Genomic DNA, 17,739 nt, shown 5'->3' with positions numbered 1-17,739 from the left:
ATGTACCGGGGGGTTTTGGGGAGAAAAAGGAAAAAAAATAAAAATCTTAAAAAAAAAAAATGTACACAGCTATTTCCATAAAAATGAGGGGAAAAAAGCTAAAACTCCCAGGTATGTAAGCATTAGAATTAGATCTCTTCTTTTTTTTTTTTTTTTTAAAGATCAGCACCTGAGCTAACATCTGTTGCCAATCTTTTTTTCTTCTTCTTCTTCTCCCCCCAAGAGCCCCCCTAGAATAGTTGTATATTCTAGTTGTGAGTGCCTCTGGTTGTGCTACGTGGGACATCTCCTCAGCATGGCCTGATGAGTGGTGCCATGTCCGTGACCAGGATCCAAACCGGCGAAAACCTGGGCTGCTGAAGTGGAGCGCACGAACTTAACCACTCAGCCACAGGGCTGGCCCCAGATCTCTTCTAAAACTAACTATAATAGTGATTTACCAGTGTGATGAAATGTCTCAAGGCACAACTGACATTACTGACTATCCTGCACACTATCTGCATTAGCATTTCCTTTATAATCTCTTTATATTGACTCTTTTTGCCTCTAACATACTGAAATCATGGGTTTGATGTGCTAGGTTTGTTTTTTCTCTAGTAACATGCAAGGAAGATTATATTTTAAAAGTTTGTTTTTGATTGAGAAATACAGTAGGAGGCGACTATACCCCTCAAACATTTCTCTTACCCGAAACAGCCACTTTAACACAGGGACAGGACACTGGACATAGTGATAGGCAGAGGTAAGGAAGCCTTGTGTTGTCAAAAAAATTTGATCTGTTTTTCCTGATCTGAAAAAACAAAGGAAAATCAATATGACTGTAATTTTCATGGCAAGAAACTTTTAGCACCACTACATCTGACATAATTAGGGAAATGAGCAAGCAAACCATCCACAGTGCATAGAGGTGGACTCTGCCCCTGTATGGATGGGTGACTCACAAAAGAAATTCAACTGATGGCCTAAAGCTGATCCAATCTGTTGGGCTGGCTCCAGATCCATGTGGTGGGCAAATCTACATTAGCTAGCAGTGTTGAGAAGAAGCCTATCAAGTCTCAGGACATGATCTGCTTTTGTCAGATTGGGTTTATACTTCCAAAAAACTCAGGAGCAGAATTAATGAGATCTCTCCGGATTTGAGACATCATGCACTGAAAAAAATTAGACCAGTTTGGGCCTTGTGGTAGAGACTGCTAGTTGCCCATCCCCACATCTACTCTTGCTTTTCCTCTTGGTAACTGAAGTCCGATTTTCAGCTGGGTACACTGGCTGCCTGAAATAAAAATCACTTCCAAGCCTTCCTTGTAGCTAGGTGTGGCATGCTGACTAAGTTCTATCCAACTAACCATAAACAGAAATGTGTGGCGTTTCCTGGAATCTGAATCTAGAGGCTGGAGCTCCAGCAGAACCTGAAGTAACCCGTGCTAAGGATGGTGGAGAAGAAAGATTATTTGGTGAAACACCAGTCCTGGACTTCCCACCTCTGAACTTCTTTCACCTAAGAATGAAACATACTTCTTGTTTAAGGTCCTGTTATTGTCACAGTCTCAAAGTTGCTATTATTCTATACTACTCTTAATTCTAATAAAGGTATGTGATGTGCCAAATGACTATCTTACTCTGCTTCACATAAATAATAAAACACAAAAAGTAACAGTAATAAGTAAGGGGATTAGGAAGCTGGATAGGTTATAATAGAAATTAACCTTTTAGAAGATTACATCAGTCAGAAATCTTTTAGAGTACTTTTTACACAGGAAAAAATAAAATATCTATTTTTCTACTTACTTAAGAATAAGCTTTTCTACAGCACTTTGTCCAATAAAACCAGAGTCTCTTAAATCCAAGGTATACTGATTGAAAATCTTTCCAGAATTGAAGAAATTAAATATTTCTTCACCTGGATGATGATCAGGAATAGCATCTATTGTAACTGAAAATTTCTTTAGAAATTCCCTGAAATAAAAAAAAAAAGTTAATGAATACCAAAGAGTTATACTGCATATGAGTTTGTATGTAAAGTTTGCGTCCAAAAAAGACTTTTCTTAGGAGCAATGTTAATTCCAGATTGGAAGACTAGCGTGAGAACACGTGTTTTGCTCCTGCCACTTTTTGCTAGTAGTTAGTCCAAAGCCACTAGTGTCTGTGTGAAGAGAAACAATAACCAGGAGAAAAGACAAAAGATGTAACCTGGCCTTAACATCTGCCTTTCAAATCCATCACAGATGGATGAGAATCCCACCACAGATCATTCACTAAGTAAACAACCATCAGTGGCCCATTTATTTTACAAAAACAAAGTTTTTAAATGTATAAACTTAATAGAGTGTACAGCATTTTTCATACGTACCTGTGCTCTTCTAAGAGGCCATCCTCATCATCCATACTGTCTTCATCTCCAATTCTGATTGGAGATTTAATGCCTCGGCCCTGCCTTATGTCTTCCTGTAGTTGCTTCTGCAGTTCATCTAGCCTGAGAAATCAAAGAATGTTATAATAAATGGTTTACCCTAAAAATTAAAAAATCTTTAATTTATATCTAAAAGCAGCACCAAGGAAAACTCTCATTAAATACCGTTAGATGACAAACTTTGTTACACTATAGGTCAAATCATGTCTCCCAAATATATCATGATATACAATATAGTAGACTACCTTCACTAAAACAGAGAAAATCAATTTCAGGTCTTAGGCTTTTACCCAGCTACCAGTACCACATTAGAATAATGTTCCATAGTATAAAAGATGTGAATATTTCTTTATAGCTAGGACTTCAAGAATGATGCCCAATTCATTTACAGAAAAGCAAAGGAAAAACGGCAAAGCATAAATGTCACTAATTTGATTATCCCCTCTAATCTTTAATGCTCATTGACTTCTAGTAGACCAACAACCTGATAATGTTAACTAGGTTTTCTAGCAGCAGTAGTCATTATCATTGTTGTCATCATTATCATCAAAACACCCAAAACAGGGGCCAGCCCGGTGGCGCAGCAGTTAAGTTCGCACGTTCCGCTTCTTGGCGGCCTGGGGTTCACTGGTTTGTGATTGTGGGTGCAGACATGGCACCACCTGGCATGCCTTGCTGTGGTAGGTGTCCCGCACATAAAGTAGAGGAAGATGGGAAGGGATGTTAGCTTAGGGCCAGGCTTCCTCACCAAAAAAAAGAGGAGGACTGGCAGTAGTTATCAGCTCAGGGATAATCTTCCTCAAAAACAAAAACAAAAACAAAAAAACACCCAACACATACTGAGAACTTACTATGTGACAGGCACTGTAATAAAGACTTTATATATTAGCTCTTTTTTTTTTTTGAGGAAGATTAGCCCTGAGCTAACTGCTGCCAATCCTCCTCTTTCTGCTGAGGAAGACTGGCCCTGAGCTCACATCCGTGCCCATTTTCCTCTACTTTATATGTGGGACGCCTACCACAGCATGCCTTGCCAAGCAGTGCCATGTCCGCACCTGGGATCAGAACCGGCGAACCCCAGGTCGCCGAAGCGGAATGCACGCACCTAACTGCTGCACCACCGCGCCGGCTCCTGTATTAACTCTTTTAACCCTCACAACAACCTCATGTGGTAGTTTATGTTACCCATTTTATACCTGAGGAAACACACTTTAGAAAAGCTAACTTGTTCAAGCTCACACTGCCAGGAGCTGGGATTCAAAGCCAGAGTCTAGCTCTGGAGTCCTTGGCTATATTGCTTGCCAAGATAAAGCTATTTTAACCAAGGTCTTTATTCCCAGTCCCACAGTAAGTACAAGATAATACAATAGTAAATAACCAGTAACTGTACTGCTCTATCACTATAGAAAAGAGTCAATCATCAGATCAAACCAGCTTCTCTACCTTTGGTCTGTGCAATATTCAATTTTAAATAAGCAACTTCAGATTTGACATCACGAATTACATGAATTTATCAAACATTTAAAGAGTCTACAACAGAGATAATTTCTCTAAATCCAGACTATGGATCTAATATTGTCTGCAATTCCTATGGTTATCAAGTTTGAGAAACGTATATAACAACTTCAAGCCAGTTGGGCTTTTAGCAAAGTTCTCTGGGCTAGTTTCAAGAATATTCCTTGAATTAATAAGGAATATATATTTCCCCCCTCATTAGCAAAAGCAGTTTGCAACTAGTCACTGAAATTTCCTTAGGGTCATTATGATCCTCAAACTTTTTGACTTCTGTGTGTGTGTGTGCAGGGGGTTATCAGTCATGATTCTAAACTTCTGCCTCAAAAGAGTAACCTGCTGTAGAAACACCATGTCTGGTTTCAAAACTTGGGACTGAGTGGGCATACAAACATTTAAAAAATTCTACCTATGCAAACAACAAAGAAACAAACAACCCGATTAAAAAATAGGCAAAGGATCTGAACAGACATTTCTCCAAAGAAGCTATACAAATGGCCAATAAGGACAAAAAGATGCACAATGTCATTACGGAAATGCAAATCAAAACTATAACGAGATATAACTTCATACTCATTAGGATGTTTATCATCAAAAAACCAAAAAATATCCAGTGTTGGTGAGGATGTGAAGAAACTGGAACCCTTGTGCCCTTCTGGTGGAAATGTGAAATGGCGCAGCCTCTATGGAAAATAGTATGGCAGTTCCTCAAACTGGCATAGAACTACCACATGATCCAGCAATTCCACTTCTGGGTATATACCCAAAAGAACTGAAAGTGGGGTCTTGAAGAGAGATTAGTACACCCAGGTTCACAGTAGCAATATTTACAATAGCCAAAAAATAGAAGCAACCCAAGTGTCCAGCAATGAATGAAGGGATAAACTAAACGTGGTGTACACACACAATTATTCAGCCTTAAAAAGAAAGGAAATTCTGACAAATGCTACAACATGGATAAACCTTGAAGACATTATGCTAAGTGAAATAAACCAGTCATAAAAGGACAAATACTGTATGATCCCATTTATATGAGGTACCCAGAACAGTCAATTTCATAAAGACAGAAAGTAGAATGGTAGTTGCCAGGGGCTGGCAGGAAGGGGCGAATAGGGTGTTACTGTTTAATGGGTATGGAATTTCAGTTAGGGAAGATGGAAAAAAAAAAGTTCTGTAGAGGGATGGTGGTGTTGATTGCACAACAATGTAAATGCACTTAATGCCAGTAAACTGTACATTTCAAAATGACTAAAATGGTAAATTTTATGTCATATATTTTATTACAATAAAAAAACACAAAAGAAATTCTACCCATGCTTTTGATCAAGAATTGCAGCTATCAGTCAGATATTAGTTGTGGTAAGTAGAAACAAATTATATTATTAATTAATGCAGTATACTATAAAAACTTGGATCTTCTGATCCAGCCTATGAATGAGAACACCTTATTTTCTAACACAGTTGACAATAAAACAGTTATAAATAGTACTAGCACAAAATGCATGCTAATTTCTCATGATTTCTTAAGGTAAATTAAAGGCTAGTCCCACAAACAAGCAGTACGTTAAATTTAGCTGGGTAGTGATGCTAACTAACCTTTGTGTGTCTTCCATCTCCTTCACTAGACGCTCTAAAGTATTTGTATAAGTTCCACTACAAACGTGTTCCTAAAACAAGAAGAAAATTTAGGAATACTTTATAACATAACCTTTGCAGATGAATTGGGATGTTTTAAGTTATTCAGAGTACTAAAGAATATTTTCTATTTCAATAACCTGGGCCAGGAGGATACCTTTCTTAATAGAATTTTCACCATCATGCTTTAAATCTAGTATTTTGTACTGCAGGCAATTTGATTTTACCATCTATTAGGAAAGGCACTACTTATAAAACCGTGCTAGCCTTAGGAATTGACTGCAAACACCCAAGGGCTCCATGGCTACCCTGTCTTTATTTTTAAATTCTATTTTAGTGGAATCACACTACTAATTTTTAGGTGTTACCATGGAACATTAACACCTTCCCCACCAAATTTTACAGACATATTAGAATTTAATTCAGCTTATTCCCAAATTAGAATGAAGCACTTTATAAATAAAATTGCACACCACAATTAACAACATTTCTACACTCTACCTTCATTTACAGCAGTGGTCTCCAAAGCAGAGGGTGTGCAAGGTGATCCATTGGGGTGCAGGAAGAAAATAATAGAACTTCTATTTATATGGAACTTCTAGAGAAACTCCAGTAGAACTTAGTCTATAGTAACTTCTACATAACTTCTATAGGAAAATACTTTTTTATTCTTCCTTTTAAAAAAATTCTGTTTTTGCATATGCCTTAGAAAGTATACAGTAGTATAGTGGTACATGTATATAATCCATAAATATACATATATATTGGGGTACATGCTCAAAAATTTTTTTACTAATAGAAGTGTATGTGATCAAAAAAGTTTGGAGACCACTGATTTACGGTTATAAAACTAAAAATATGAGAAACCCATTAATCAAACAAGAACTATACCAGTTTCAGTACAATTATGAATCATAACAAATAATGAATTCTAAACCAAGTTCTAAGAATCTATCCCTCTTCCACTAATCGATCCGTCCTCCCTCTTCAAGTAAAGATAAATGTCACAGAATACTTACTGTATACTCTGATGACTGAGGTCTAAGCCCCTTGGAAAGAGCGGGAGGCTTTCCTGTAGTTGCAGGAGTCTGATTGAAGTTCAAAGCCATTATTTCTTCCAGTGATTTTAATGTTTCCTCTTCCTCATCACTGTCTAGGTTGTAACCTAAACTTTCTTCATCACTATCAAAATCACCCCTTAATTTTCTTTTCAGTGCATTGCTACCTGCATTGGAATTTCCTGAACTCGCTTTATCTGAAGGGGCTTTATCTGAAGGCGCTGTAGGGCTCGGGATACATGGCACAACTTCCAAAGCAGCCGGGGGAGACTTTGCAGGAGTGCCATATTCTGAACGCAAAGATCCCCCACAGACTTTCCCTGAAGATATGTCAGAATCAGCCTTATTATTGTTAGTCTTTGCTTTGTGTTCCTTGTGTTTGGAGGCCTCTGTAGAATGCCCAGAACACTCTTTAGATGAGGAATGCTCTTTATCTTTTTTAGGAACTGGAAGAGTGCAATTTTTAGCATTTAATGGTACCCGAGAGGAACCAGCACTTGGAACATGGGAAAGTAAAGGTAGAAGTTTTGTCTCCTTTGATGCCACAGAGCTGGCAGTTTTATTTTTCTGAAGGTTGCTAGCTTTTTTAACTGCAGACTTCTCCTGAGGTAAAGATAAGTGGGGTTTCTGCATCTTAGTCTCTTTGGTACTTGCCACACGTATTTGGTCACTATTCCTGGAAGAATGGTGGCCAGAATTTGAAGGTGCCAAGCCTGCAGAGGAGCAATCAGCTTCTTCAGTCGGTTCCTTGGATATGTCTTCCAAGCGCAACACCCCACCAGGGGTCTTCAGTGCAATGTGTTTTATAAACTTCTCTCTCGGATGCGGTGTGTCAGGACGCTTCTCGAGGAAGGACTCTTTTGCTTTTGGCATTATAGATTCTCTTGTGCTTTTCAGATCTGAGTCCACAGAGTTCCTTTTTCTTTTGTCAGGGAATTTATTCTGCTTAGAGCCTGCTAAAATTTAATTTTTGCCAGATTAGTGAGAAGCATATTTTCCTATCTTAGTAAAGTTTATTCAATGGGTGTCTAGAACACTGACAAAATGTCTAAATTCTAAAAGTTTAGGCTGAGATTATTCACCATATATAGAATGAAGAAAAAGAGTTAATATCATCATTTATTTATTAACTGATAAATACTGGTGCCCAAGAAATTTAAAGCTAATGAAAATGCTTGTTTTCATTCCAAAGCTATTAAACAGAATTAAAGGTGTCACTCCCCCAAACATAAAAAACCGTATATTTGTATCAAAGAAAGGATTCCAAAGGCACTTTCCTTCAAAGTGCATACACTCTTTCTTAAACCAAGGACTACCTGGTTCCAGAAATGTAACACTTCTACATCTAAATTTATAGTACCTTAAAACACATATACCATAACAAGTTGAAGGCAGACAAATTTTAATTTCTCAATTAAAAAAAACTCACCCAAGTCTTTCTCCCTGGTATTTGTTTACTCTTTCCCCTATATCCTTCAAGTCTTCAGCTGTGTTACAGGTTGAATTGTGGTTCCCAAAATATGTTGGAGTCCTAACTCCCAGAACCTCAGAATGTGACTTTTATTAGAAACAGGGTCTTTACAGGGCTAATCAAGCTAAAATGAGGTTGTTAGGGTGGGTCCTAATCCAATATGACTGGTGTCCTTATAAAAGGGGAAATTTGGACATGGAGACAGACATGCAGAGGGAAGATGACATGAAGACACACAGAGAGAAGACACCATGTGACTGGAGTGTTTTATCTACAAGTCAAGGAATGCCAAGGATTGTAGGCAAGCACCAGAAGCTGGAAGAGGCAAGGAAGAATTCTCCCTGAGAGTTGTTATAGACAGCAGGGCCCTGCTGACAACCATAATTTTGGATTTTTAGCTTCCAGAACCATGAGACAATAAATTCTTGTTGTTTCAAGCCACCTAGTTTTTGATACTTTGTTATGGCAGCCCTTAGAAACTAACACAAGCTTTCTGTGTCTCAGGAGCTCCATCCAGAAGGACTTTAATAATCACATATATTCGAGTTAACCAGTTTTTAAAAATTTCTTATTGTGTTGAAAAACGTGATGTTTCATTAATTCCCTCTTAAAACTCATTATTCATTAAAAAATTCTCTACTTATATAATCAGTATTCTCAAAATCAAATTTCTTTCTGCACATGGACAGATGTCCCCAAATCCTCAATAGTTTGACTAAAAAACAAAACAAAACAACTCAAGAGTTAAGCTTATTTGGATAGCGTGATCAATACATAATCTGAAAAATTCAATTTATAAAAAATTTAAAAATCAATTAATAAACAAATGCCCCTATCTTTATTCATATATATATATATATCTCCTATTACGTGAAAAAACCATTCTATGCCCACTCAGTTTCCTGGGGTTAAATGTCTTGTAAAAAAGGAAAGGGGTCCCTTATAGTGCAGGATGAGAAACCAAATAACTAAGAAAAAGAGAAGACTTGGCATGGACTTACACTATCTAACTTTGGGGTTACAAAAAAAATTAGCTACAGAGTTGCCAGTTTGAATTTTGTTCCACTTTCCCAGAGAAGTCAGACCATTTATACATAGCTAGTAATGAGGAGAAATTCCTGCTTTGGTTGAGGAACTGAAGACTTACCCAGGAGGAAAAACTTGTTTGTGGACAAAGTTCAGGAAAAAATCAGCTTATTAAGAGCTTTGAACATCTAGAATTAGAGGAGGGTAAACTGGTACTGCAGGTAGCTTCCCGTTGCAAGCTCTCTAGGGTAGTGGATTAACTGCAAAAATTTCATGATTTCTTTTTGTACCCCTTGTATGATATGTAGACTGAATGTTTGTTTTATGACATTTCAAATATCTATTAACATATAAAATACTCAGATAAGACAGGGATTGCATTTGTAAAAAGAAAAAAGGAAAAATCCAAATGTTCATTAATAGGGAATTAGTTATTAATAAGTTATGGAATAAACTAGAGATGGATTAAGTTGGACCTCAGAATTCAGCCAAAGGACAGGGCTCTAGAAGACCAAAGAGCCAAATGCCTACTCAACCAACATTTCTGAAATCCCTGAACTTGTGTGTGGTTAATGATTGTGTAATTATGTATATCACCATCACAATCAATAAGCATAATAGCAGTAATATGAGTAAGACATAAGGTCTGGATTATTAATATCTATTCACTCTCAGATAAAGCATTCTTCATGTTATCTAGAGTGAAAAATCCTCTTATGTCCTTTATATTCTGTTGCTAGTCAACTGAAGTATAAATGTATATTTATTAAGAGTACAATACCATAATTATTAATGAGGATTATGAATATGTGCAAAAATATGAGAAAAATATAAGTGAAGGCAACCATCTTAAGTCTGCCTCTGAAAATATGCAGAAAGCATCTTTTTCAAACAGTGTTCAAAGACTTCAGGAGGTGGGATTCTATAAACGAAACCCCTTCAGTTATCACTGAGGAAATCTGCAAACCTATGAACTGAAGAGAATTTTTATCTTAGTTATTATCAGAGAAAAACAAACTTGAATAGCTTGGTGGCAACACCACCACCAGCAGCCCCTTATACTGGCAGAGCTGGCCTAAAATTATTTTGTTCTTCCATTCAACTCAGCACAAAGTGATCATTTCTTTAGTATTACAAATGTGTAACAGTACGAGTGTAGGAGCAATCTCATGGCTGAGAAATTATTTTTCTTGTACTACAATGTCAAAATTCTCTAAAATTTGCACTAAAATAAACAACATTCTGAAAATTAAATAAATTTTTAAAAAACACATAAAATTTAAAATTTATTCCTGTATCCTTGAAGCTCCATCTATGATGGTAAAAATATGGTTTCAGCCTTGGCTGAAGACTGATTTTTAACACTTGGTCAAAATGCAATGCACCTCGAGAATATACAAAAAATAGAGTTTTACATGAAACCGGAAGAAGAGGCAGAATTGTCTCTCTGTGCCTCTGTTTTTTTTGTCTCTAAAAGTAACCACCTTATAAGGATGTGAGGATCAAATGAATTAAAAGTATATAGAACAGGGCATGGCACACAGTAAGTGCTTAATAAATATTGGCTATTATCATCATGTCCAATGTACCTTACTGAGTGTGAAAATTTGCAAAGTGTACTTTTCAAAGTTTGCAGTCACAGCAGAAAAAAATATTCTGATGCACCAGACTACTAACAACTGTTATTTCTGGGGGGCCTTCCATTTTCCATGTTATAAATTTCTGCAGTGTTCAAATTTTACATTGTTCTATTTTCTAGTCTAAAAAACAGATACAGATACCTTAAGAATTACTGAATTAATAGTAGCTATTTGTTAGTATGTATTGTCTCAACCAACAGATACTAAAAATAGCAACTAGTATCATGCAGGTGTCCTAGAAATTTGATATTAAAAAGGGATCTTTGTATTTGAAACATGAGGAAACACTGTTTTAGATCATGATGTTTCAACTTCATACAAAGCATCTGTAATTCCAAGACCTCAGATAATAGTCCACAACTCCAAGAATATAAGATTATGCTTCTTAACGTAGCCAAGGATTCAGAACTAGAACAATGACTACCAAGGTGAGAAACACATCGTTAGGAACTCTTGAAGAAGGCAGAGAATGAGTCAAGACAAACCACAGGTTACATATAATAAATTCAAGGACTATTTCCTTTGAATATAACTTTACTCAACTCACAACTATCTGAGATACTCAATTTCACCTATAGGAAAGAAATTACATATTTAAACTAATTTGCTTTAAAAAACAGTGCCATTAAGATGCAAATTTATTTAAAAATTCATAAATTTAATTTTGATTCTACCTGAAGCAGGTTCCCATGAATCAGAAGAGGATCTTTTTCTTGAGAGATGTCCATTTTCCTATTAGCAAAATGAGAAAAAATTAATTAGGAGTTGGGGGCAGTAAAGAATCTGAACTTGTCTTTAACATTTAAACACAGATTTCTAGACTGAGTAAAGCAAGCACGTATATTTGGAGATAAATTCAAACTTCTATAATAAAGTGTTTTAAGTTCTTAAGTTTTAGCATTAAAACGAAGGGCATTTGTATCATAAAAATGTAAAAATAGGGGGCTGGCCCGGTGGCGCAGCGGTTAAGTGTGCACAATCTGCTTTAGCGGCCCGAGGTTTGATGGTTCGGATCCCGGGTGCAGACACGGCACCGCTTGGCAAGCCATGCTGTGGTAGGCGTCCCACATATAAAGTAGAGGAAGATGGGCACAGATGTTAGCCTAGGATCAGCCTTCCTCAGCAAAAAGAGGAGAACTGGCAGCAATGTTAGCTCAGGGCTAATCTTCCTCAAAAAAAAAAAAAAGTAAAAATAAAGTGAGTTTTCATAATGCAAATTAAGAGACATATTAATAACTCAAGATTGATATTAGAGCACTGTACTATTATTTTGATAAAGAAATAGTAAGCTTAATATTTGCCAATCAAATGGATACAACTCACTCTTCAGTACTTCTGTTTTAAGTATTGATGCACCACCAAACACCGAGATCTTAAAAAATGGACCAAATATTACTAACCTCTGTTGATCATTAGCAAATCTTGCTGGTGAAGGCATCAAACTCCCTGCAAATGAACTCTAGAGTTTACAAATATATTTTCCAGTAATTTACAATGCAACAATCTCCATTCACTCCTAGAATGTCATAGTTTGGTTTATTTTTGGCTATGTGATTTTAAAATCTCATGCATCTTATCAACATACCACTTTCTTGATACCTGATCTTCCTTTATTTGCTCTCTATATAGAGAAGCTCTTTGAAACAGATGTAGCTAATAACTTGACTTTCCAGGAGAGAGGAACAGCTTTTATGCTAATCTTAAGTCTGGTCGATTCTCACAAGAGAAATCTGATGATGTTAAGATGTACTTGGATAGTTTTCTAAGTCATCTTCTAAGTTTCCTAAGACCCATACTCAATTGTTTAAGATTTATATATAATCTAAACCACTGATTCTTGAACTTTAAAGTACATCAGAATCATCTGGAAGGCTTGTTAATTGCAGATTGCTAGATCCTACTTTCAGTTTCTGGTTCAGTGGGTCTGGGCTGGGGCCTGAGATTTTGCACTTTTAACAAGTTCCCAGGCGATGGTGATGTTGCTAGTCCAGGGACTACACTTTGAGAACCTCTGTTCTAAACCATTTCGTGCTGTTTTACATTTTCCAATCCTCAAGTATCTTGCTGCAACACAGCCTAATTTAAAATGACTATATTTGCCTTAAAAAAAGAATGCTTACTTTCCTGATTATGAAAGATCTTTGTTCTTGTTCTGAAAAAATCAAGGACAAGAAACACTGCTTTACTGAGTTCTGTGAACAGTTGGAAGAAATCTAATGAAACCAGTTTCTACACAAACTATGTATCACTATTTCCTTAATAAAAGATACCAATATGATGTCAACAATTTATTAAATATTGTTACATTTAGTATTTTAAATATGGTAAAGCAGTACCCAAAATAATTCAGTAATTATTGCACATACCAAGTTTGAAAGGTTACTCTTTCCAGGTGTGACATCATTCTGTTTACCTTCTTCTTGCCTTGTTTTATATTTTCTTCCTATACTAGATTTCAAGGAAAGATTGGTTGCTTCTGAGAAAGAATTTTCTGAGTTGATTCTCCGCTCCATTTGCTCCCTTCTCAACTTCTTTAGTTCTCTTTCTCTGCAGTAAGAAGCTAGTGACAACTGGAACTTAGCTCCCAGTGGGCTTTCTCCTGGCTGGTGCCTGGGTAGGCTGCTCCTGCTGCTGAGACTTCTGGAGCTGTTCTTGAAGATGTCAGCTTCTGCACCCGTGGCCTGCTTTCTGGAATCTGCATTGGTCTTGCCTCGATCTCTATCCTGCTTCTCCCTGCTATTTTCATGAGTGAACAGTGACTTCCTTCTCTCTGGAGATGGATGTTTTCTCTTTAGTGGCTTCATCTCTTTTGACAAACGATATGAAGGAGGAACAAAAATTGTCTTTGGGTATTTGGTGCCTAGGGACACACAAGGCCGACATGACTCATGTACGCCACTATCTCTGTGCTGCTCTTTAACACCCTTCATGAAAGCCTTTAAAATAGAACCCTTTTCTGATGGTATCCTTTTGAGTTTGGATTCTTTTGGTGAGGATGGTTTCCTTTCAAACTTCTCTGTTCCCGTGATGGACAATCCACTTCCTCCATATTTGATATTTGATTTTTGTGGAGAATCCAACATATGTCTGTCTAAGTAGCCAATTAAAACACATACAAATTGCATGTTATTAAAAATAACACCAATGATTACATTTTGCATAAATATTTATTTCTATTATTAATACTTAAAATACTAAGCTATCACAAAAATTTTCAAATCAATATTTAGATGATGATATACATTCTATAAGAGGGAGAAATTAAGACATGGTCTATTTGTTAATAGCCTTACTTTCATAAAGCGCTCTTTTATGACATCATGTAAGCTCCCTGTGGCTCCATTTATGAAATAAGTTACTGTATTAGAGGTTCAAAATAGTATGCACTATGAACATTATTGACTGGAATATTATTTTAAATATAAGAAAACATAACAGTAGTTTCCTTATGATGTTTAGAACTTATCTTTGTAGAAAACACTGCATCTTCATTGTATTTTCAATTTTGAACACTATGTTTAATCAGATTAAGAGTTTAGAGTAGATTCAAAAATTGAATCCATCTCCTTCCTCAAAAGATCTCACAAAAAAATGCATTAATAGTATACATACCTTGTTTTGAGGCTGGTTTGAAGAAATCTATAATTGACTGCTTCCTGAAAATAAAAGCATAACTAATATGGTATCACACAAGCAAATATTAAAACCTTAATAATTCAGATTAAGCAAAGAATACTAGTAAATTTATAAAATATAGGCTGGATTCACTATCTGGTTTCATCAAGTTCTGACAATGGCAATAATACCTTGCTCATTATAAAAAATTGAAAATAATTCACCACTTCCTATAGGAGTAAATTGATAAAAGCACAACTGAGGTTTATGTAATCTGTAGTACGAAAATAAGACGATTGGAGTGTGGATCCAGGGAAGCAGGAGAGTGCTCCCTAGGACTGAAAAGCATGCTGCTACATGGTAGAATAAAAGATCTTGAGGGAATACGATCCTAGTCCTTGATATCTCCAGTGACTGGTACAAAATAATGCTCAACAGATGTTTGCTGAATGAATAATAGAGATTATAAAAACAGAGTAAAACCTGAACAAATTCATAACAAGATTAGATGCTAGATGGCAATATGAGTGACCTGGCCAGTCTGGGGAGGCAGTTGAAGAGAGTGCCAGGCAAAAGGCAGAAAGGATCAAGTACTAAGCTTACACTACCCTCTTTATACACTACAGTGAGACATTAATCTAAGGAACAGCAGAAACTGGAATGAGTATTCACAACTAAATAAGTAGTGTTCCAATATTTTAATTTTTTATCTAAGAATTCTTAAGGCATTTACAAAAATAACATATTGACTAGGAAAAACACAAACAAAACAAAGAGAAAAGGAAGAAAGTAAACAAGAATAACAAAAACCAAATTGGTTTAATTTTTAAGGATTTCTGCATTGTACAGAGGACACAAAGTGAAAGAGGACCATATTACCAGACTTTGTATTTTGATTTGTTCATGTATTTAGAGTTATTTGTCAGCCGCATAAAAAGAGGGATGATATATGTAAAGAACAAAATTAACTTTCGGGTAAATTTTGCTAGTATTCCTTCCACCGAGAGAGAGCAAGCGTGGACTATTAAGTCTTTCCTAAACATTTATCCACCACAAAATGCTCAGAGAAAACTTGAACCACCGAAGTCCCTGGAAGGTTACGCTTCCTCACATCTTGTGTGTACACTTTACTGTCACATGAGAAGAGCAGTGACCATCTTTAATGGTTTACTGAGAGTCTCCAATGTTCGTTTGAGATGTTGGTAGAAAAGCTAAGTGGTTATGAAATGAATATGAGGGACAGGCTAAGGAAGAATCTATGCTTTGTTTTCACAAAGTAAATTATATCAGGCAAATTAACTCCATGAGAGAGTAAATGAAGAAATGCTAGTTCTCCAAAGGGGAGGATGATGCCCTTCAGTTATTGGTTGAGGAAGGTGAGATAGGAGAGGATTAAGCAGCAGCTCATTAATTCAAAACAATACTAAACATGTTTTTACATTTATTACTAAAAGTAACACTGTATCTCTTCCCTAAAGTATCAGACCCCAGGCTCCTTTTCCATTAATACACCAGATAGAAAAACGATTTGGCGTAAAACATACCAGAAATCTGTAAAATAATCACGAATGTAACTTTCAAGAAGGAACAGTTCCCTAAGTTCACATGCACAGAAATGTGCGTTACTTACTTATAACTAGTTAAAAAAATTATCTGTAACAGCTCATAAACCCTTATCTGAAACTTTTGGGGCCAAATGTGCTTTAGAATTCTGCATTTACTGGATTTTAGAAAGGGGGTTTCTTAGATGCATTATATAAAACCCCCAGTGGGGTCTAACACTGCACCCTGTAAGCAAACATTAATATTTCCCCAGCAAAACGTACGAATACCCACACCTAATGGGATAAAGATCATATACAGCCTTCCACTAGTTCTAGCCAGGTTTGGCTGCCAGGTAAGACGTGGTGCCAAACTTACCGAAAACTTCAGGTTTTCATAGCTTTCTGGCTTTCAGAATTAAGAGAAGGGATTGTGGACCTGTACCACCAATATCAGAAGATAAATTTACTGTTAAACTTATGTTACAAGATTTTAAACTTAAAATAAAAAAGACAGTACCAAGTGCGTGGAGAATTTAAACATGTTTTATTGTCAGAGGATGTCATTTGATGAAGCTCCCCATCTCATTACATAGCTCCCACAAAACCTGTACAAAAAAACTGGCCTCTCGCAGAGACATAAAGTTACTGAAGGAGAAGACATATCACATCCCAAATCTGCATGTTCTTTTAATTATGAATACCGTGTATACTGCACTATAAAGTAATTCGTGGAAGGGCTTCCCTCATTACCTCTTACGTAATTTCACCCAGAATATAGAAGAGGTTTCTACTACTAAACCACCAGCATCAGTAAAACTGACAACGTACAGAAAATCACCTAAGCATGCATTCAGCAGTTAGGGCCCCGAGTCCAGCTATCGTCAAGGACAAGAATCCCGTTCTACCTAAGGCGGTTCTTCCAGGCTGCAGTCACTAGACCGAGAGCAGCGTCCCAACTAGAGAGAAGGAAACTCGAACTCCCAGAAGCCCCCGCGCGGAGGCGGGGCGGGGGTTTGCCTGGCCCGGAACGCCGAGGCCCGAGCTCGCAGAGGATGGCGGGAACTGGAAGAGCGGCCGTCCGCAGTCCTCCCTCATACCCTTGCCCCCGCGACCCGGCCCCTCCTCAAGCCCTCTGCACGGTACCTGTCCCCAGGACTCTCTGTTCTCTTTCCCGCTGCAGCAGGGACGGTACTACCGGGTCTCAGATGGCAGCGCGGGGGCGACGACCCCGGGGCTGGGGAAGAGGGGAAACCTGGCCTAGCGGGCATGCAGCGCCTTGTCATGTCGGCGCCGCTGGCGACGGCGGCATGAGCTGTGGCAGGAGAAGTTGGGTGCGTGGTTGCCGTCTTGCTGCTGGGACTCGGGGAGGCTGTCGGAGCAGAGGTGGGCGGCACCCCCTTCTCTCTTCATGGCGGTTCCCTCTCTTCGGAAATGACTCCTGTGCGAGCGGGAAGGAACCTGAGGACCAACAAGGGGCGGGCCTTACCAGAAGAGTCACGTTCTGATTGGCTGGCACGGCCTTCATTCCTGTAGTGGTGCAATAGAAAGCCACAGACTCTCAGGCGGAGGCGGGGTTTGGGGAAGGATCGGGGAGAAGGAAAACTGCCCTCCAGTCACGTGCGGGGAGGGGGGGGGGGGGGGGCCGGGCGCGCGCGCCGTCGCGTCCGGGCCGCGGCTGTCTTGGCCGGTGCGCGGGGGCGGCAAGGCGCGGGTCGCCGTGGGCGCTGCGGCAGCTGCCGACACCCGCCTGGGTCGAGGGCGAGGGGCGAGGTTTGCACAATCAAACCCAAGCCCAGCAGCTGCCCTCGGTGAGCATGGCCAACATGTT

At 38.1% G+C, this 17,739-nt stretch overlaps 1 protein-coding gene across 2 annotated transcripts in view; it reads right to left on the bottom strand.

Annotated features, from left to right (window-relative positions):
- The window catches only part of SLF2 (SMC5-SMC6 complex localization factor 2), a 42,243-nt gene extending 24,818 nt beyond the window's left edge, over window positions 1-17,425 (bottom strand). The window contains exons 1-9 of one of the 2 annotated variants that reach the window (XM_046653582.1): window positions 17,055-17,425; window positions 14,365-14,408; window positions 13,119-13,843; window positions 11,427-11,484; window positions 6,577-7,571; window positions 5,519-5,589; window positions 2,351-2,473; window positions 1,789-1,956; window positions 688-790 (exon numbers count right to left, since the gene is read on the bottom strand). In XM_046653582.1, coding sequence (XP_046509538.1) covers window positions 688-790; window positions 1,789-1,956; window positions 2,351-2,473; window positions 5,519-5,589; window positions 6,577-7,571; window positions 11,427-11,484; window positions 13,119-13,843; window positions 14,365-14,408; window positions 17,055-17,194 — 2,427 coding nt within the window. In that variant the 5' untranslated portion in view covers window positions 17,195-17,425. The remainder of the gene's footprint in view (window positions 1-687; window positions 791-1,788; window positions 1,957-2,350; window positions 2,474-5,518; window positions 5,590-6,576; window positions 7,572-11,426; window positions 11,485-13,118; window positions 13,844-14,364; window positions 14,409-17,054) is intronic. The other variant, XM_046653583.1, reaches the window with a different exon arrangement.
- Window positions 17,426-17,739: the final 314 nt, after the last annotated feature.

This window comes from Equus quagga, chromosome 2, assembly GCF_021613505.1.
Source record: "Equus quagga isolate Etosha38 chromosome 2, UCLA_HA_Equagga_1.0, whole genome shotgun sequence".
In the NCBI taxonomy this organism is placed as follows: domain Eukaryota; kingdom Metazoa; phylum Chordata; class Mammalia; order Perissodactyla; family Equidae; genus Equus; species Equus quagga.
This window is presented reverse-complemented; position numbering and strand designations above follow the sequence as displayed.